General features: G+C 48.8%; 1 protein-coding gene across 4 annotated transcripts in view; it reads left to right on the forward strand.

The window, feature by feature from the left end:
- PIK3R5 (phosphoinositide-3-kinase regulatory subunit 5) overlaps nt 1-21,376 on the forward strand; it is a 74,904-nt gene that overhangs the window by 43,084 nt on the left and 10,444 nt on the right. For all 4 annotated transcript variants that reach the window (XM_043474376.1, XM_043474370.1, XM_043474392.1 and 1 more), the window contains exons 2-6: nt 4,143-4,258; nt 6,379-6,479; nt 9,568-9,636; nt 10,422-10,560; nt 20,925-20,994. In XM_043474376.1, the coding sequence (XP_043330311.1) occupies nt 4,156-4,258; nt 6,379-6,479; nt 9,568-9,636; nt 10,422-10,560; nt 20,925-20,994 (482 nt within the window). In that variant the 5' untranslated portion in view covers nt 4,143-4,155. The remainder of the gene's footprint in view (nt 1-4,142; nt 4,259-6,378; nt 6,480-9,567; nt 9,637-10,421; nt 10,561-20,924; nt 20,995-21,376) is intronic.

Below are 21,376 nucleotides of genomic sequence, written 5' to 3' on the forward strand. Positions count from 1 at the left end.
TGGAAGTACTATTTTCCAGTTACTCAGGTTAGTTTCTATATTCCCCGTTCCTTACAGTGTAGTTCTGCTAATCATTTAATAGTACAATGAAGGTAATTTGTTGTTTGGTTCCTACTTTTTCCCCCCGTGCCTCCCCGGATCCTGGTTGATTTATTTCATTTTTTAAATTTTTAAAATTTATGTATGTATTTGGCTGCACCAAGTCTTAGTTGCAGCATATGGGATCTAGTTCCCTGACCAGGGGTCAGACCTGGGCCCCCCGCACTGGGAGCGCAGAGTCTTAGCCACTGGACCAGCAGGGAAGTCCTCTATTTATTTCATTTGAGATATGTAAAATATTGCTATGGTTCCACAAGTTGAAGCCAGAGAAGAGCTACACTTTCTCACCCCACCCCACTGCCTGCCCCGTCTCATTCCCTTATCCCTTCCATCTCACCCCAGTCTCTTCGGTTTCTGGCATATCCTTTCTGCATTGCAAATGAAATTTTTACAAATTAGTTCGAAGAAGAGATTGTACCCTACGAAGAGACATGAGGAGGAAACTGGTGACACAGTAGGGAGATGAAGCCTCAGAGGACCGTAGGAAGGGGGAGAGGAAGGGGTGACCCAGGACCGAAGCAGTGGGGTCAGCCCAGCACCAGAGGCCTTGTTGTTTCTCATATGACCACCTATGGGACTAAGTCTTCAAAACGTGGGCCTGGAATATTTCAGAATACAAAGGAAGCAGTGTGGGGTGTTGCCAGAGCCTGGAGGCCCATACTTCCCTCTCTGGGAGATGTAGACTCCACAATTCTGCTGTTTTCCACTAAATTCCTCAAGAAAAGAACCTCTCTTCCTAGCCGCATGCGGGGCTGCATCAGGAAACCAGGCCGACCCTGCCCATGAGGGGAAGTGCCTCCTGTCTTGCATCACGGGGTCATGTCATCATGAGAAGAGGCAGTCTCCCTCTGCCCTCCAGCACCCGCTCCCCACACTCCCGAGCCACCAGGCCTCCCTGGCCTCATTGTCTTGTTCATGTCTCCAATGAGGACTCATCCTTACTGGCTCAGAAGAAGAACTCGGAGGTGGAGGCAGTCCCTGCTGTTGAGTGTTTCAACACTACCCCATTGAGGGCAAAAGAGGCGGGCAATTCCCATTCCTGGCAGTAGCTGGAATTTCACAACTTGACCTCCTGGTAGTAAAGCGGCAGGGCTGGGGGCTGGGGGGCTGGGAGGGGGATGCCAAGGGAAGCCAGGCCTTGCCCACGAAGCCTTTGAGAAAAGTCATCCTCAGGAGGGAGAGGTACCCCCTCTTCCCCTTTCATCTCCGCCCCAAAGCCACTGGAGTTCTGCTGACAAGTCACCAAAGGCGGCTGATGACTGACTCATCAGACGGAAGTGAGCATGCCAGAGGGCTGGGCTGCGAACCGCAGTGTGCTGGGCTAACCCCCCGGGGCAGCCAGGATCTCCGACCCGGCTCCCATCCCTCGGCTCCCAGGACCCAGCACCTCAGGGAGGTCCTGCCTCTGTGAAGAGCCGGGTCAAGCTCGAGATGGCCTCAGGGTACCAGGGAGACTGCCCAGTGCCCTGAGGATAAGGTCTTGGTTGTCTTCGAATGAGCAGCGGAGGACACAGGCCAGGAGATGAGAAAGTCGCTCGGGGCCCAGAGACGGGGAGAAGCCTGGCCCCGCGGCACTGGATGGGGTGCTGGGGAGCAGCTTTTAGCGTCCGTGCTGTCCACTGTCAGCAGCCCGAGGACACTGCTCTGAGGACAGGGTGGCGGCAGACGTGATGTCGGCTGAGGATGTGCATTTGCATCCTGCCTTTGCATCAGATATGCTGGGACACTGGAGGGCACCCATTCCTGCCTTCTGAAGCAGCCAGCTTGTCTGTTGCAGCAGGGATTGGACGGAGGGACCTTTAAACTTAGTTCACTGGGATGGCTCAGTGATAAAGAATCCACCTGCCAATGCAGGAGACACAAGTTTGATCCTGGATCAGGAAGATCCCCGGGAGGAGGAAATGGCAACCCAGTATTCTTACCTGGAGAATCCCATAGACAGAGAAGTCTGGCAGGCTACAGTCTGTGGGGTCACAAAGAGTCAGACATGACTGAACGAAGGGAATGGGAACACACCAGGTTCTGCCTTCGCTCTGAGCCAGAGAACACCTGGGCCCCTAGAGCCATCGTGGTCATTGCTCAGTCCAGCCGAGGTTGTTGCTTCTGGGGGCCCTGGTCCTCTTCCTGGAGCAGGCAGGGCTGCGGTAGGCAGCCATGTGGTGGGAATGGAGGTCTCCTAAAGCAAGATCATGTTAGTTAACTTAGTCTACACTCGCTGCGGTAGATACACGTGTTAATTTTATTTTTCTCCCAGTAACTGTATCTGACTGGGCCAAAGAGCCAGACTGTCTGGATTGCCACCCCCTAGCTGTGTGACCTTAGGCAAGTTGTTTAACCTCTCTGTGCTACAGAGTGCCCACGCTCCCTCTGGCTTCCCCCCAAAGTGTCCAGTCTTCAGCTTCTTACTGCTGTTTCCCTTACCAGGCTGGAGGCCCTCCAGGTGAAGAACCAACAAAATAGCTCCAGTCCATCCTAGTATCCTAGATTGAACCCGTGTCTCTTGTGTCTCCCGCATTGGCAGGTGAATTCTTTACCCCTAGCGCAGGGCCATCCTTAGTGCCTGGGGTTAGTAAATCCCTGGAGGAAAGACCGTTCAAGCATTGCGGGCCCCACGCCATCCCAGGGACATCGCTAAAGTGAGGTGATGCTGAGCCGCTCACAAAGGGCTTCTGTTTCCCTCAATGTCTCATTCCTCCCCAGCTGGGGAAGTGGGAGGGTTTGCCTGCTGGGCTTCTGTGAGCTGACCACTGGGTCCAGGCCAGGATGTCCTGCGTCTTTGCATGTCATTTGCATGGCTCAGCTCCGAGCTTTGTGCTTCTGCTTGTGGTTTCCGGGTCCTTCCCCTGTTCCGCAGAGCTGGACAATGCTTCCTCGGCTTCCCTCTGTGACCTGGCCTGACTGGCCAGCTGTGGGGTCAGCCTGGATGGGGTGAATGCAGGGAAATTCCCTAGGAAAGAGGGATTGCAGAAAAGACTGTAGCAGGAAAGTTTTCCTGTCTTGAAAGCTTGCTCAGTGCATGCACCCTGGCATTCAATTTCCCCAACAGCCCTGGAGGCTTAGTACCCTCATCATACCTATTTTACAGCTAGGTAAACTGAGGTACAGAGAAGTGAAAGACATTGCCTAGTGCGTGGCTAAAAATACTAGACTGGAGATTTGAGTCCAAGTCTGTTGATGCCAAACACCAAGCTTATTCCCTGCACTAGGTGACCTGTCACAGTTTCCCTGGGGACCCAGGAGCCCACGCTTCAGTGTGAAGCTGGCCCTGCTGCAGGCTTTCAGAATGTGGCCCTTGGCACTGTTCCCCATCTGGTGCTAAAACCCCTTCTTAGATCTCCTCCTCAGCAGCCCTCCAGCCTGAGCTCAGTACCCCTGTCCCTCCTCAGCAGGAGAGAAGAGGTGATTCGCTGAAAGACTAAGCCAAGGAAGGTCTTTGAGTAACTGGTAACTTTGCTAAGCCTCAGAGAAAGCAAAGAAAAACAGCCAAAGTGGAGGTGAGGGCAGGAAAGGACCGGGTGCCTGGGGCCTGGGCACCTGAGCAGGGGGTGTGGTTGGGGGAGGGGGCGGCGCCTGTGAAGGCGGGAGGCCCCTGACACACCGAGGGGGATCTCTGCAATGTGGTCATCAGGAACAGACTCCCTGCCTGCCCGTCCCTGGGGGTTGGGGGACTCAAGCCTGGAAATTCAGAAGAAAGTCCCCCAAGTGATGCTGGTTTTTCCTTTGAGGTCCTCCTGCCCAGCAATGGGGCTGGCCATGTCCCAGGCATTCCCCAGGCTCTTGGAGACACTCACCCCTACCTGTGGGGCCCGCACCTCTCCACTCCCCTCCTCCCCCGACCCCTCACTTCCCTAGGCTGTGCTGTCGGGTGGCCCGAAAGCGACCTGTCTTGCCTCTCTGAGCAGCACAGCCGGGGGCCAGCCCAGCCCTGGAGGCAGCCAACTGACGGCTGTGAGTGCCCGCTGTCTCCACTGGCTGCCCTGCTCGGCCTTGTACTCCTCAAGCCTGGGGGTCTCCAGACTGACCAGCGTCTGTCTCCCACGCAGGCGATGACTCAGGATGCAGCAAGGGGCCACAACATGCACAGAGGACCGCATCCAGCACGCCCTGGAGCGCTGCTTGCATGGGCTCAGCCTCAGCCGCCGCTCCACCTCCTGGTCAGGTAGGTTCCCAGGGACCCGGGGAGGAGGCGCATTGAGGGGCTGCAGGGAACACTGGGCCAGGCTCGGGGCCAGCAGATTTTGGTTCCAACCCTGTCTGCGTGACTCGGACCTCACATAGGCAGGTGCTTGGCACCTGATGGAGAGTTGCCCTGGGTCAGGGGGTGGCCGTTTCTCCCCTCCCCCATGCTGTCTTCTTCATCCTCCTCGGGTGCTGGAAGTCTGCCTCCCTAAGGTCTGCTTAGAAACTCAGCTGCTGATTTCAGAAGGGCAGTTGAGACTCCATGAACAGCCCTCCCCAGAATTCTCCCATTTTACCTGATTTCTAGTTCTCTCCATAGCCTCATCCTCCTCTTCCCCATAAGACAATGGAGAATCTCGGCAGACCTTCAGAAAGTAGGAGTTCTCCATGTCATGTGACCCCCAGGACTGAGAAGCGGGGGTATCTGTAGACTGGGGCAGTTGTGTCTCCAAGGCTGGTGCCTAACTGTAATAACTCCTTATGCTCTTAAAGATTTTCCCTATCTCACTTGCCTCCCTAACTACCCTATGAGATAGATATGCATGTGCCTTGAACATACCTGGTTCCTTCTTACCTCAGGACCTTTGCACTTGCTGCCTGGGATTTTTCTCTCTCAGGCTCCCTCTCATTCGAGTCTCAGCTCACACGTCACCTTCTCAGAGAGGCTTTCCTTGGCCTTTGGAATTAAGCAGATCTGACTTACAGATGACTCTCATGGGCTACAGGAACTTACGCAAGTCCCTTAGCCTCTCAGGGCCTGTAAAACGGGAATAATAATAGCAGGAACCACCTTCCCAAGGAGAGGATGGGAGACTCAATGGAGGTGATGTATGAAAATCCTGGCGACTTATAGGTACAGTTTTTGTTGTCCAGTTGCTCCGTTGTGTCCTACTCTTCACAGCCCCATGGACTGCAGCAGACCAGGCTTTCCTGTCCTTCACTATCTCCTGGAACTTGCTGAAACTCATGTCTATTGAGTCAGTGATGCTATCTAACCACCTCATCCTCTGCTGACCCCCTTCTCCTCTTGCCTTCAGTCTTTTCCAGCATCAGGATCTTTTCCAGTGAGTTGGCTCTTTGCATCAGGTGGCCAAAGTATTGGAGCATCAACATCAATCCTTCCAATGAATATTCAGGATTGATTCCCTTTAGGATTGACTGGTTTGATCTTATTGTCTTAGGGACTCTCAAGAGTCTTCTCCAGCACCATCAATTCTTTGGTGCTCAGCCTTCTTTATGGTCCAACTCTCCCATCTGTACATGACTAAAGGTACACAGTAGGTGCTCAATAAATGGCAGTTTTCTTCCTTCTGGCCTCCCACCCAGATTTTAAGGAGACTAAGTTTACAGAATTGAGGGGCCATTGTGAAGTTAAAGAATGTAAAGATATCCGACTTTGGCAAATGTTACCAAAACCTGTGACCCTAGGAATGCAGTGTTCAGGGCCTTCAGGACTTTGGAAGGAGCTCAGACACAAGAGGGGGCCACTTACACCCCCACTGCTCTCACCCCCCTATCTCACACACACATACAGACCTCCATGACCACCTCTTTAACTTGGGGGTTTACCCTTACTGATTGCAGGGAAGCAGATTGACAACTAATAAAGTCTGGGGGAGTTACAGGGTGACAGAATGCTAATTGTCACTTTTAAAACAGAAATGAATGGTGCTTCCCCTTCCCAGGCTCCACCGCCCGGCAGTCCCGGGAGGTCCCGTGGCCGTCACAGACTCAGCCTCATGTCCTGGGATGGAGCTTGTGGGGCACCTGTCTTTGTTCCTCCACCCATCTCTGCTCCTGTCCCCCTTCCCTGAATCTCAGAGGTTGTGGGCAGGCTGGTCCTCTCTGGAGGGACAGGGAGCAGAGTTGTGGCCTGTTCCTTGGCCTGTAAGGGGGATCCCAGCCCCTCTGTGTTACTTGAACCTCCTGTCTCAGTGGGAAGAAGCTTACTGTTATCTGGATGGTGCCTGACAGGGTCCAGTGTGTTGGTCTAGAATTTTCTGAGACTCTTCCATCAGAAGGTAATGCCCCAGTGCAGCCCCGGGAATGCCCAATTCTCTCCAACCCTGAGCTGACCCCTGGCCTTTCCTCTCTTTCCAGCTGGGTTGTGTCTGAACTGCTGGAGCTTGCAGGAGCTGGTGAGCAGGGACCCGGGCCACTTCCTTATCCTCCTGGAGCAGATCCTGCAGAAGACCCGAGAGGTGAGGGCTCAGCCTGGCTTTGAAGGGTGGCACTGGGTTCAGCCTTGTAGAGTCGAGAAATAGGTCCCCATAAGGCTTCCCTGGTAGCTCAGTGGTAAAAAAAAAAAACCCGCCTGCCAATGCAGGAGACGTAAGAGATGCGGGTTCAGTTGCTGGGTCAGGAAGATCCCCTGGAGGAGTGAATGGCAACCCACTCCAGTATTCTGGCCTGGAGAATCCAATGGACAGAGAAGTCTGGCAGGCTATAGTCCATAGGGTCGCACAGAGTCGGACATGACTGAAGTGACTTAGAACGCACGTTCTGAAGGTCTGTTCGAGAGTGCCTGGACTGCCAGGGGGCTTGGCGGAGGCACTGGAAGCCTGAGTTCTCTGCTTCAGCGGTGCTTGTGGATCTAAGTCCTCAGGGGAGGGACATGGTACTTTCACTAAGAACGCGTGCTATATGAGCCAGGGGCCCAAGTTTACGCTGCTCCTTAAGACAGTGCTTTTATGCCACAGGTGGCCCTAGTGATAAAGAACTCGCCTGCCAGTGTAGGAGACATAAGAGACGCCAGTCCAATCCCTGGGTCGGGAAGATCTCCTGGAGAAGGAAATGGCAACCCACTCCAGTATTCTTGCCTGGAGAGTTCTATGGACAGAGGAGCCTGGCAGGCTACAGTCCATGGGGTCACAAAGAGTTAGACATGACTGAAGTGACTTGGCCCACCCGCTCCTTATAAGTCAAAGGATTGACTACGAAGGAGAGAGGAATCTCTGCCGAATTCCTTTCCTCGAAAAGTCCCATGAGAACAAAAACACAAAAGTGAAAACTGATCTGATCGGAGAAGTAACCTGAGACCTCCTCTAACTGTTCCTTGTGCGTGCATGCTCAGTTGCTTGTCAGTCATATCCGATTCTTTGCAACCCCACGGACTGCAGCCAGCCAGGCTCCTCTGTCCATGGGGATTCTTCAGGTGAGAACACTGGAGGGGGTTGCATTTCCTCCTCCAGGGGATCTTCCCAATCCAGGGACTGAACCCACGTCTCCTGCATTGCAGGCGGATTCTTTACCACTTGAGCCGCCAGAGAAGCCCAACAGTTCAATAAATAGGCTTTTATGACTTAAAGAAGAGTAGGTTTAAAGCTGGTTTGGGCTAGGCTTCCAGAACAGCCACAAGTCCCTACAGAGACTGACTTTTTTATAAGAGTTTTCTTTTAAGTTTTCCTTTCATTCTTTCTTCTTTCTGTTTTAATACATGACTACGTTAGAAAACACGTGTCTTTCTCAGCTGATTTTTTACCTGTAAGAAGAGAGTCTTGGTTCATTAAGACAGCCAAGGCCAGTTCTGACATCACCATTTACCTGATGCTTTTCCTGGTCACAAGCAGACCAGCTTCGAAGGGCTAAACCACCTCGAGGCTGCTTATCTTATGAACCCAATATAAAGGAACAACTACTGTGTAGCAATAAGGGACAGTTTTATATTGGATTGACCAAAAAGTTCATGTGGGTTTTTACAGAAAATCCCAAGTGAACTTTTTAACTAACCCAACAGAAGGGGCCAGCTGAGCAGCAGATGTGCTGGACACATAGTCTCTTCGGGGTAAAAGAGAAGGAGAATTCTAAATTTCATCCTGCTGACTTCACCGGCCACAGCAGAGGTGGCGTGCCTTTCTCTGCCTCTTCAACCCCCATGAATTCCACAGTGAGTGGGGAGACCACAAACATTTTAACCAAAGAATTCCAAATCATGTGTATATATGTGTGTTTATGATGGAGTGGGTGAGCTCTATCAAATAGACCACTCACAAAAGAAGAAACAGAACTTGTAAATAATATGGAAAATGTTGCCTCAGTTATAATAAAATAAATGCAAATGAAAACCATAACAACACAGCTTTTGCCTAGCAAATTTGCAAAAACTTTGAAATAACCCTTGCAGGGAAAGGCGTGGTGAAACTGGTACTTTCATACATACAAGGTATTATAAATGGCAAAATTCTTTGGGAAAGCAGTTTGGCAATATATTTCCAAGATCATAAATATGGTTATAGTCTTTGAACCATTGATTCTACTTCTTGAACTCTGTCATAGGTAGATAATCCAAATTATAGAAGTGTGCACAAAAGTTTTCATTGCATGAGTACTTATAATAGCAAGAAATAATTTCAAGTGTATAAAACAAAGCTAATAAATTATGGAGATCTACCAGAAGGAGTATTAGACAGCTAATAAAAATGAGAATAGTACCCAAGAGTAGAAACAAAATTTAATACATTATAAAATTTTAGGGATTTCCCTGATGGTCCAGTCGTTAGAACTCAATGCTTTCACTGTTGTTGCCTGGGTTCAATCCCTGGCTGGGGAACTAAGATTCTGCAAGTTGCAGGATGTGGCCAAAGAACATGGAAAAAAAAATTTTTTTTTAACTTTTTTTAATCCAGAAAGGAAAAAGTTAACATTTGTAATTTATATACATCAAAAAAAAAAAAAATCCATTAAAATGGGACTTCCCTGGTAGTCCAGTGGTTAGGACTTTGCCTTCCAATGCGGGGGATGCGGGTTTGATCCCTGATCGGTGAGCTTAGATCCCACATGCCTCGTGACCCAAAAAACAAAACATAAAAAATAAATCAGAAATAGTAATATTATAACAAATTCAATAAAGACTTTTTAAAAACTCCACAAAATTAAAAGTTCAACAACAAACTGGAAAACATATATACAACGCAAATAATAGATAACCGTATAACCAGGAGGGGGAAAAAGGTGGTCTTAGAGATGATGTAGCAAGACAGAAATCCATTTATGATACTGTATGTAAAAGACATGAAGTGTAAAAATACACACCCAATGATTACAGCTTTGCAAAGGAAAATACATAGAGAAACGTGTAGGGAGCAGTAAGTTGAAATATTAGCAGTGGCTAAGTTTGGAAGGAGGATATTGAGGGGCTTTTCTAACTTTTATTTTCCACAAGTTTGTCCTGTGATTACTTTTCACTTAACAAAAAAAAGAAAAGAAAGAAATAAAAGAAATAAGAGAAGAGAGCAGTGTTGGGTTGTGCACCCCATGAGCGAGCCCCTCCCCCTCCTGTCCCCTACACAGGTCCAAGAGAAGGGCACCTATGACCTCCTGGCCCCCCTGGCCCTGCTGTTCTACTCCACTGTCCTCTGTGTAAGTTCCCAGATGGGCCAGCCCGGGGGCGGCGGGGGAGGGAAGGGAAGAACAGCCTCCATGGGGGATGGGGGCAGAGCCGTCACAGCTCAGAGGATAAAGGCACAGTGAGAGGAACTGTCCACCAATGACACTGCAGATGGGTGTCAGCCCTCTGATGGCTTCAGATGACCATTTGAGAGACCTCCAGTGACTCCCCATGGACACCATCCTGCTGGGACTATCTGGGGACCCATGGAAGGGATGCAGTCACAGCCTGGTCACAGTCACAGAGAGATTCTGCTAAGAGATGTGGTGTCCACCTCCTTTTGTACCCCCAGTGGTCAGCTCCCCCAATGTGGTCACCCCCTGTTCACCAGACCAGTGGCACCAGATGACTCCATGTAGATTGAGTCAATCCACTTCAAAAAGAATAAACATTTGCCTCTCATGAGGATATTTAAATAAAGACGATTTAGCCCTGAAGACCATTCCGTGGCAGCAGTGGCCCCATTTAGGATGACCTCCGAGGGGACAGCTTTTCAGAATTTGGTAAATTGTTATGTTTAGTGAAAGCCAGGCCCCTGTCATAGAGACGTACTTGGGCACCATCTCACCCAGCCATCTGTAACTCACTTCTTGTGGGTAACTTTCAATTCTGCCCACCTTCTCCGTGGGACACACTGCTGCCAGGAAAGGTGTGCCCTTTGTGGAACATTCCCGAAAGAAGCCAGGCCTGCCCTGGAATATCAGTGAACTTTTTCTCACCTGGACTTCTCCTGCCTGCTACTCCCTCTCCACCCCAGACGCCACACTTCCCGCCAGACTCAGACCTCCTTCTGAAGGCATCTAGAACCTACCACCGATTCCTGACCTGGCCCGTTCCTTACTGCAGCATCTGCCAGGAACTGCTCACCTTCATCGATGCTGAACTGAAGGCCCCAGGTGAGTGTGGAGGGGGCCAGCACGTGAGGCAGGGACCCTGCAGGTCAGGAGATTTCCCGCCCTTCTGAAACTGGGCTTTGGCTAGGACCCTCCTCACCTCGCATCCCTCAGCTCTTCTCTGTCCGTGGCCCGCCTCACAACCTTGGAGTCCCTCTTCATACCGCGCTCATGCTCCATGTCTGCATCAACACCAGAAGAATGAGAGCAGGGAACACCAGCAGTAACTCCAGGAGGAATTCTCAGGGGAAGCTGAGCGGAGGCTCAGGTTAAGGAGACCCCATCTCATGGCTTGTGCCTCTGCTCTGGTTTGCCAAGGAATTGGTCTCTGAGGCTGTCCAGGTCAGACAGAGAAGCCCCCACAGTGTTGACAAGAGGCCCTTGTTTGTTCTCTTTTACCCCAGAGCAGATAGGGGGATGCATGTGTGGATGGACTTGGTTGTGGCCGGGGAAGGTGGCTGGTGCCAGGAATGAACAGGTAGATGGACACCATGACAGGTGTGGGCGAGTGGTATTCAGGGTTCTTGAGAAACTGCAGGCGCCATAACACAGGGGTCCCCAGCCTCCAGGATCTAATGCCTGATGATCTGAGGTGGAGCTGATGTAATAATAATAGAAATAGAGCACACAGTAAACGTAATATGCTTGAATCATCCTGGAACTATCCCCCCCAATCTGTGAAAAAATTGTCTTCCATGAGACCAGACCCTGGTGCCAAAAAAGGTTGAAAAGGGAAAGTGTTAGTCACTCAGTCATGTCCGACTCTATGCGACCCCATGGACTATAGCCCACCAGGCTCCTCTGTCCATGGCATTCTCCAGGCAAGAATGCTGGAGTGGGTTGCCATTCCTTCTCCAGGGGATCATCCCAACCCAGGGATTGAACCCAGGTCTCCTGCATTTCAGGCAGATTCTTTACCATCTGAGCTACCAGGGAAGTTCAAAAAGAGTTGGGACTACTGCTTTAACCAACATGGAAACAAGGTCTAACAAAGCTATTGTAAGAGCAAGGAAAACATAATCAAGTACAATTTACTGACAGGTGGCCCCTCATTTGAGTAATTCCTCATATCAGTGGCTCAAAGGAATAAAATCACTTAAGCATCCTAGTAGATGCCTCTGAAACATTTGATAAAATTCAGTATCTATTCTGAATAAAAATATCTCGGTTAAAAAAAAAATTCAACATCCAATCCTGATATTCAAAGCCCCTCCAATATGTGGAAACTATTAATATATGGAAGGGTCCTTAATAAGGTAACAACCCATAGTGAAATACTAGAATACATTTCCATTATTAACAACCTTCCTCTTTGTGCTTATACAATTTTGCTTATGCAAAAAGACAAAAGTAAAGAACATTTCCTCTTCCAGAGAAGATAAAATTTTAATTTCACAGAGTTCAAACAATTGCTTATCTATCAAGACTATGAGAATCACCCAAAGCAGTGTCAAACTAATAATCAGGGAGCTAAGAGCTTTTTCATATGATAGCATCAACTCATAAGAAAACATAATTGGGAAAAATAATTTACAATAGCAACTAAAAATATAAAATAAATAAAGAAATGTGAATAACCTACACAGAGACAACAAACTTTACTGAAGGATGAATTTAAGAGACTTTGTTGGATTGAATCAATATTGTAATAACATCCAGTATTATGGAAATAAATGTAACTGTGATCAAAAATCGGAGAAGGCAATGGCACCCCACTCCAGTACTCTTGCCTGGAAAACCCCATAGACGGAGGAGCCTGGTAGGCTGCAGCCCATAGGGTCGCGAAGAGTCGGACATGGCTGAGCGACTTCACTTTCACTTTTCACTTTTATGCATTGGAGAAGGAAATGGCAACCCACTCCAGTGTTCTTGCCTGGAGAATCCCAGGGATGGGGTCACAGAGAGTCAGACATGACTGAAGTGATTTAGCAGTAGCAGCAGTGATCAAAAATACCAATATCTTTTAAATTTTGACAAAATAAAGTCTATTGAACAGAATAAATGCTCTACAGTGGCATTTATTTATGTATTTATTTATGTATTCTAGGGAAAAGTAAGAAAGGAATATTTCCCTACTAGGTCTTTAAAAGTACTGTAAGGCTATGGTTATTAAAATAGTACAGTATTGTTATAGAATAGATAAATAAATGGAATGAAATAGAATGTCTCAGAATAGATTAACTGTATAAAAATGTATTATATGACAAAGAAGCATCCACAAGTCAGTAATGAAAAAATTGGTCGTTTAATAAATGGTATTAGGATAATTGACAGACTGAAAATTGACAGGTTAAAATTCTATCTCAAAAAGCATTGAGTGCTAATGCAAGCATAAAAATATCTTTCAGATGGATTCAATGTTTAAGTGTGGAAATCAAGACCATGAAAGTAATGGAAGAAAAATAGGTTACATGAGCCTGGAGTGGAGAACAGATGGCAAAAGTGTCCTCCCACCCAAGGCACAGATAATAAAAGGCTGACAGATTTGAGAGCATGAAATTAAAGCTTCTCTATAGCAGAACCCACCATTTACTTTCCACCATAAGTGGAAAGTAAATAACCAACTAAGAAAAATATTTGCAACGAACAATATATCAAGCCCATGAAGAGTTCTTTTGTCAATTGAAAAAATAAGCAAACACACCAATGGAAGTATCAATACAAGGATATGATTCAAGCACATCCAGAAAGAACCGTTAACAGCTGAGCAACACCCCTCCAAAATATTCACCCTCACTAGTAGTAAAGAAAATGCAGAACTAAATGATGAGACACCTTTTCCCCCATCAAATTGGTAAACCTAAAAATAGAACAAAAATACCAGTGTTACTCAGGAAGTGGGGCGGGAGGGTGTTCGCTAAAGCATTAAAAATAATTATCTTTTCTCCCAGAAATTCCATTCCTGGAAGTTTATAACCTATGAATAATTATGGATGTGCAAATGTTTAGCTACAAGGGTGTTCATTGATGTATTCTTTTTAATAATCTGCCAATTCCAAAAAGCTTAAATATTGTACATAGTAATAGTTGAATATATTGTACCAGAGTCATTTGGTGGAATCCTACTCAGTCATTAAAAATGAGATCATAGGGCTTCCCTGATGGTTCAGTGGTTAAGAATCTGCCTACCAATGCAGGAAATGGGTTTGACCCCTGATCTGGAAAGATCCCGTGCTGTGGAACAACTAAACCTGTGCGGCACAACCACTGAGCCTGTGCTCTAGAGCCGGGGAACTGCAACTACTGAAGCCCATGCTCTGCAACAAGAGAGGCTACTGCAAGGAGAAGCCAGCACAGCGCAACTTGAGAGTAGCTTCTGCTTGCTGCAACTAGAGAAAGCCAGAGTAGCAACAAAGACCCGGCGGAGCCAAAAATAAGCAACTGAGTAAAATGACATCATAGAAATGAGGTTACTGAGATGAAAAGACGTTTAGTAACTTGTTGAGTAAAAAACGCAGGCCCCCAAATACTATGTGTGTTGTAATCCCACTTTTGTTTTATTCTTTTAAATGTGTATATGCCCCAGGCTCTGTTTAGTACCCTGAGTATCTAAGTGTCTGATCACGGGCATTAAATGCACACAGAACAGATGTGCCGAATCTTATTCCCTAGTAATTAACGGACCCTAGAAAGCTCCAGACTGAAGTGCTTTGGAGAAATTTATGACTTTCCTTCCCAGTTGATCATCTGATTTGTCTCCCCCCAGCCAATCAGGTTGGGCTTGATTCCACCACAGGGCTTCCCTGGTGGCTCAGACGGTAAAGCATCTGCCTGCAATGCAGACAGACCTGGATTCGATCCCTGGGTGGGGAAGATCCCCTGGAGAGGAAATGGCAACCCACTCCAGTATTCTTGCCTGGAAAATCCCATGGACGGAGGAGCCTGGCAGGTTACAGCCCATGGGGTCTCAGAGTTGGACAGACTAAGCAACTTCATTCACAACCAGTCAGGGGCTTCCTAGGTGGTGCCGGCGGTAAAGAACCCTCCTGCTAATGCAGGGGATGTAAGAGAAGCGGGGCTCCATCCCTCGTTTGGGATTATCCCCTGGAAGAGGGCATGGCAACCCACTCCAGTATTCATGTCTGAAGAATCCCATGGACAGAAGAGCCTAGAGCCTGGCAGGCTACTCCGTAGGGTCACAAAGAGTAACACCACTGAAGCAAGATAACACATAGCACAATCAGCTTCACTGTCTGCCCAACCAATCAGCTGATCTGTCTTCCTCCAACCTATCTGCTGATCTGTCTGCCCAACCAATCAGCTGTCGCTACAATCACTAAGGGCCTGGATAGGTACAGGCTAGGTGTCCTTCAGTCAAAGGCTCCCCACTACATGAGCCTCACTTCCTGGCAGAGGCTTGGGTGGAAGAATCAAAAAATCAGGGAGGCTCTCAGGAGAAGGGTTGGATGAAGATAGGTGCTGAGGCACATGATAAATAGACAAGTAGGTCAACCTCGCTTTCCAAGGCACCCTGAATGAACAAACCAATTTAATCTCTTTCATTCCCTTCCTCCTCACTATCCCCCCAAACAAACAGATCTAGATTGCTTCTGGGCTTCTTGGTGGTGACCAGAATCCCTTTAACGAGAAGGCAAAGCTTTTCTTCCTTTCTGTAACAGGACAGAAAGGATTTAAAATGCAAATGTCTTGGCAGGACCTTCAGTCTCTGCTTAAGATCAAAATGACATTCCTTTTGAAATGGGTCTGGGGGAGGGCTGTCACCTGCATGCAGGGAGACCGCTTCCCAATTTCAAGTAGAACCAGCTGGCTGCCCTCTGCCACACGCACGCTATGCTTTGAGATGTTTTTGTGGGCAACTGAGCAGGAACTCAGCTCCCAGCAGCCCCCAGGGAACAGATGTGGAGCTGAGTGAGGGGCGGGCTGTGGGGAGGCCCAGACACTGGGACTCAGGGTTCTATTGGGGAGACGAGAGCCAAGCAGAGCAGCAGCTGGAGATGGAAATGGAGTGAGGGTCCTTGAACTCAGAGCAGTGAGGGCTCATGGAACACTAGTCACTCACTGCTGAGGATCTTCCCCTGGATCTTGCCCCTGGGACCATGTGAGGGCTCAGGTATGCTGGGGACCAAGCAAGTGCTGGAGGGGGATGTTCAGGCCAGGCTGCCCATGCCAGCAACGCCTCGTCTTCCAGGGAAAGCAGAACCGAAATAGGAAACTGCTTGCTCGTGCCAGACAATCTTTTTCAAACAGTTAAAAAGCCTCAAACTCAAACAGATATAGTGAGCCTGTGTCAAAGACGCATTCCAACTCGTTACTGAGGGAACCAGCCAGGAAGGTGGGAGAGGCGGTTTAAAGAAGGGTATCAGAAACTGAAATAAATTTCTCATCTAAGCCACGAAAAGATGGCAGAATTAGATACAAAATTAGTCAACATCACATAGGGGAATGAAACATCATACAGTGGGGGAAAAAACCTTTGCCATTACTTTTTTTAAAAAATGTTTTATTGGAAGATAATTGCTTGACAATATTGTGCTGGTTTCTGCCTTACGTCATCATGAATCAGCCACAGGGATACATCTGTCCCCTCCCTCGTGATCCTCCCTCCCACCTCCCACCTCCCACTCCATCCCGCCCCTCTAGGTTGTTTGTCACAGATTGAGTGCCCTGTGCCACACAGCAAATTCCCACTGGCTATCCATTTTACATATAGTATGTATTTACATGTAATGTATATACTTCCATGCTACTCTCTCCATTCGTCCCTCCCTTTTCTTCCTACAAGACTGTTTCCACAAGTCTGCTCTCTATGTCTGCATCTCCACTGATGCTCTGCAAATAAGTTCATCAGTACCATCTTTCTAGATTCCACACACACACGTTAATATACAACATTTGTCTTCCTCTTTCTGACTTACTTCACTCTGTACAGCAAGCTCTAGGTTCCTCCACCTCATTAGGACTGACAACTGTGTTCTTTTATATAGCTGAGTAATATTCCATTGTATTTATGTACCACAATTCCTGTATCAATTCATCTGTTGATGGACATCTAGGTTGCTTCCATGACAGTATCTTTTATAGTGAACAAAAAGCACTCATCTCACATCCACAAGTAAGCCTCTAATTTCATAGAACCTGACCCCTCATTAATATTAACAGCAAGTAGTAAATTCAACCACAGTAGCTCCTTCTCAACCCTTAGGTGGGCTAGTTAGAAAGTGCTGTGCTGTACTATGCTGACTCACTTCAGTGGTGTCTGACTCTGCCACCCCGTGGACTGTAACCCACCAGGCGCCTCTGTCCACAGGACTCTCCAGGCAAGAACACTGGAGTGAGTTGCCCTACCCTCCTCCAGGGGATCTTCCTGACCCAGGGAGTGAACCAACGTCTCCTGCAGCTCTCACACTGTAGGCAGATTCTTTACCACTGAGCCACCGGGGAAGTCCAGTTAGGAAGTACTTTGGTGTAGTTTGGTAAAGGCAGGCGGGTAATAGTTTTGCCTCATTGCTGAGTGGCTCCACCCCCAGTAACCCAGCTGAGGGAGACAGTAGGGGGAAGGGGAGACCAGGCACTGAGCTCTGTGGGGGAGGCTGAGGCTGCATCACTCCGTGGTTACCAGTACTTAGTACTAGACCGTTGTGGGGTCCCCACAACCCTGGGGCTGTGGGGCCTTTGGGAAGACATTTCATGCCATAGGAGCCTCAGTTTCCTCATCTGTAAAATGGGAGTATAGTTGTGTCTCCCTCTCAGCATTCTGCAAGGATAATGCTGGCCTACTTTGATTTCCTATTGCTGGGGGTAGGAGGGTTCAGGGTGGCCTTATCTTAGTAGGTGGATCCTGGCAAGGTCACAGGGAGAAGATGACAGGGACTTGGGGAGCTGGGCCCTCCACCCATGCAGCCTTGTGGAGTCAGTTGCCATGGAGATGAGTAAAACAGTTTATCCCACTTTGATGTGGCTGGGTGGCAGAGGAAGTGGGCAGGTTATCAAGCCTGCGGACCTCCCCCTTCTTCCTGACTCCACCCCCGCCATAGGGTCACCCACTGCCTCCATCTGGGTGGCAGGAAGCCTCACGTCAGTGCTTCTGGGTCCTGCCCACCACAGCCCCCTTAGGTTCAGCCCGCATGTTTGTTGAGTATTTACTCTGTGCCTGCCTGGCTGTGCAGATCACAGCACTTGCCTGCTGAGAGTTGGTCTGTCATCCCGACGGGCGACAGTGGGCATCATATATGTGAGTCACGCCTCAGTTTTCAAAGCACCCAGACCTCCACGATTGCATCACCCAGAGCACAGCCCTGCAGAGTATGAGGGAAAAGCAGCATTGCTCCCATTTTGTACATGAGACAACTAGGACTCAGAAAAGTTTGGTGATTATTGCTTTAGCTATGAAGTCAAATGTGAGAGTAGGAACACGGGCTTTTGGATAACAAAGAACTCTGCTCTGTCACTTATTAGCTGATGACGTTGGACAGGTTACAGAAGCTCTCTGAGCCTCCTGATCAAAAGTAGGACTGTGTTCATAGCAGCTCTGTTTAGAGTAGCCAAGACACGGAAGCAGCCTAAGTGTCCATCAACAGATGAACAGATAAAGGAGATGTGTGTGTGTGTGTGTGTGTGTGTGTGTGAGAGAGAGAGAGAGTTCCATGGCTGCTGTCCAGGGGACCCCAGAAGGAAGGAAAGCATAAGAGGAAGCCAGCAGCCAGGAGTGTTCGTGTCGGGGTACGATGTGGGTCAGGAGGAGGAAGCCAGGATCGTCTCCTGGGATGGCCGTGCAGCTAAGGCTGATCCTTCCCTGCCTCGTGTCAGCCCTGGGGATTCTGCCTCACGATGACCAGGCACCGCGTCGTGTCCTCAGCATGGACGTTCCATAAGAATGTCATTAACGTGGAGCCAGTTCCTGCTTGGTGACACCAGCAGTGATTGTCACTCATCCTCTGTCTTCTTTGTCAGCTGTCCTGTGCAGAGTGGCCATTTCCAGTTAGCACTTTAGAAAGGGAAGGGGGTGGTGGAGGGATAATTCAGGAGTTTGGGATTAACAGTTAACACACCACTTTATATAAAACAGATAAACAGCAAAGACCTAATGTAGCACAGGGGACCATATTCAATATCTTGTAATAACCTATAATGGAAAAGAACCTGAAAAAAAATATATATATATATAAAAAACTGAATCACTTTGCTGTACACTTAAAACTAACTTAGTGTTGTAAATCAACTACTTCAATCAAAAATAAGATAAATAAGTTTTTAAAAAATTAAAAGAGGGAAAGCTCAGTTGGGTAAACAAAGCTCAGTTATGAGGGCACTCCCGTGCCTGGACAAGGCATTTGCACTTCACCATGGCCGCCCACCATGAGCTCCCACTCACCAGGACACATCCCTTGCCCATATAGGGGGGGCCCTTTGGATTTTCTACATGTTAAGACTAGACACAGAACCACCTAGGTGGGTTTTTTTGTTCAGCCCTTGAGCCAGTCTTGGTCTAAGTAAGCCGGTTTCAGAAAGTTGTTCATGTCTGCTGAGGTGCCCAGGGAAGATGGGTACAGGTCAAAGAGGAGAAGCACTCATTGCCATGAGGCTCCCCGATAAGGGGAGGTTCGTTATCAAGAGAAGCCAAGGAAGGGGGATTTGATGGGTGTCTTTGGGGGACGGGTAGAGAGTTTCAGCTGATGCTGTTGGAATCTGGGCTCTTCAGCACCTACCAATCACTCTGGAAACAGCACCCACTAATAGAACATCATCAGCCAACAGCAGCTCCCAGCTAATGATGCTGCAATTCCCAAACGTGATTGTTGTTTATTCACTAAGTCATATCTGACTCTTTGCAACCCCATAGACTGTAGCCCGCCAGGCTTCTCTGTCCATGGGGTTTGCCAGGCAAGAATACTGGAGTGGGTTACCATTTCTTTCTCCAGGGGATCTTCCCAACTCAGGGATTGAACCCAAGTCTCCTTCTTTGGCAGGCATTGGCAGGCGGATTCTTTACCGCTGAGCCACCAGGAAAGCCCCTAAGATGAGCAGATGGAGAAACAGGATGTTAGAGAATGCTCCTTGTCCTGTAGACTAAAGAGAACAGCAGGCTTCAGGGATAAAGTGGCCCACAGTACCTCCTGGACTGTGGCCCCAGCCTGGCCTGAGTCTACAGGGGCAGAACAGGGTGGTGGGGGTGTGGCATGACAGATCAGTGGGGTGCAGGTTGCCTGTTAAGAACACTATATGGTATTTTAAAAAGAAGTGTGGACAGAGAAGATCCAGAGAAGACTTTGATGTCTGTGTGTTTTGGAGTCTGGTAGACTGGGGGGCAGGGAAACCTGGGATGGCCAGGGACATTGTTGGGTTGGAAGGGGCAAAGAGGGGACTTTTCTCTGTCATGTCTGTAGGCGGCCACTAGGTGGCGTCCTGAGTCCTGATCGTCATCACCTCTGTTTCAGGGACTTGCCTGTCCAAGTAGACATAGCATTAACATCTAAACATGTGACAATTACATAAAAGACACAGCAAACAAAAGGCACCGAAATCAAAGAAATCAGGTCTCAAGTTGGAATAGCACAAATTGGAAATGTTTGACCACTTACAAAAGTCACAACCCTCTGCTTACAGCCGTCTCTAACCCCAGTCGTGGCTTTGACTCCCCCAAGAGTCTGCCTTCTGCTCCAAATTCTCACCCAGTCCACACCCAGCAGCGTCCCTGTGAGGATGCTCAAGCTCTAGTGAGGGGGACTGCCTGCCCCCGCCCACTGCTGCCGATTCCCAGCCCCCTCAGTGAGAAGAACCAGGTGTTGCGGAGTCTCTTCGCCGTGGTTGACACGGCAGCGAGTACCTACTTTCCAGCTACAGAACTAAGTTTCAGGGGAAAGGGGGTAACCTTGGCTCGTTTCTTCTCAGCATCTTTGAATCAGAGGAGATGGAGAATGGATGATGCCATAAAGGAAGGCTGGGATGGGATCCGTGGTGCAGAGACTCAGCCGTATAGGAGGGCAACGCCAGGCAGGACCGCGGAATACTGAGGGTCCCCCGAGGCAGGGCCAGGATGCTGAGGGGAAGGCTAGGGGGCTGGTTGGGGCTAAGGCTGAGCTGCCGGAGGACACCTGGATCTGGAGAGGTGACAGAATCAGTACCAGGTGGACAGCAGGAGTCTGTCCAGCCACTTCGGGGTCCCCAGTCTCCTCCCTGGGTGCCCTGCCCCTCAGTCTCTAAAAAGTGAAGCTTTGTGGGGTGGGTGGGGCCACGGAGGGGGCTGGGAGTCAGACTGTTAAAGACCCTGGAGGCCAGGGGTCTAATCTTCCCCATGATCTGACCTTCATCCGGAAACTCCCAGTGCGGGCAACTCCAAGGAGCAGGGCTAAGCCTCCTGAAGGAACAGGTAAATTCATGAACTGCTGTTTTGGGTTTTTTGGCCACAGGAATCTCCTACCAGCGACTGGTGAGGGCCGAGCAGGGCCTGTCCACTAGGAGTCACCGCAGCTCCACTGTGTGAGTGCTCTTGGGGAGGAAGGAATGGCGGGGTGGGGGTGGGGGTGATGTTTTGTGCACTGGCTCATTTTTCTGGGCTAAGGGTCTTTCAGATTCCTAAATGGGTCTGAGACTTTAAAACAAAAAACAAAAATTACCTGCTTTGATTATGCTGAACAAGCACACATTACCTTTCTTTACCCCTACTTTTCAGATGAGGAAGCCACAGGTCAGAGAGGGCAAGTAACTTCCCCAAGGTCACACAGCTAGTAAATGTCTGAGCCAGGATTTGAGCCTCAGTCTTACTCAAAAGCCCAGGCTCCTTGCATAATGTCTTTCTGCCTGTCAGTAAAATGGCATTTTCCAAACTTTCCTGACCAGGACCTATAGTTTAAAAATGTGT

Source organism: Cervus canadensis, chromosome 1 (assembly GCF_019320065.1).
Source record: "Cervus canadensis isolate Bull #8, Minnesota chromosome 1, ASM1932006v1, whole genome shotgun sequence".
In the NCBI taxonomy this organism is placed as follows: Eukaryota; Metazoa; Chordata; class Mammalia; order Artiodactyla; family Cervidae; genus Cervus; species Cervus canadensis.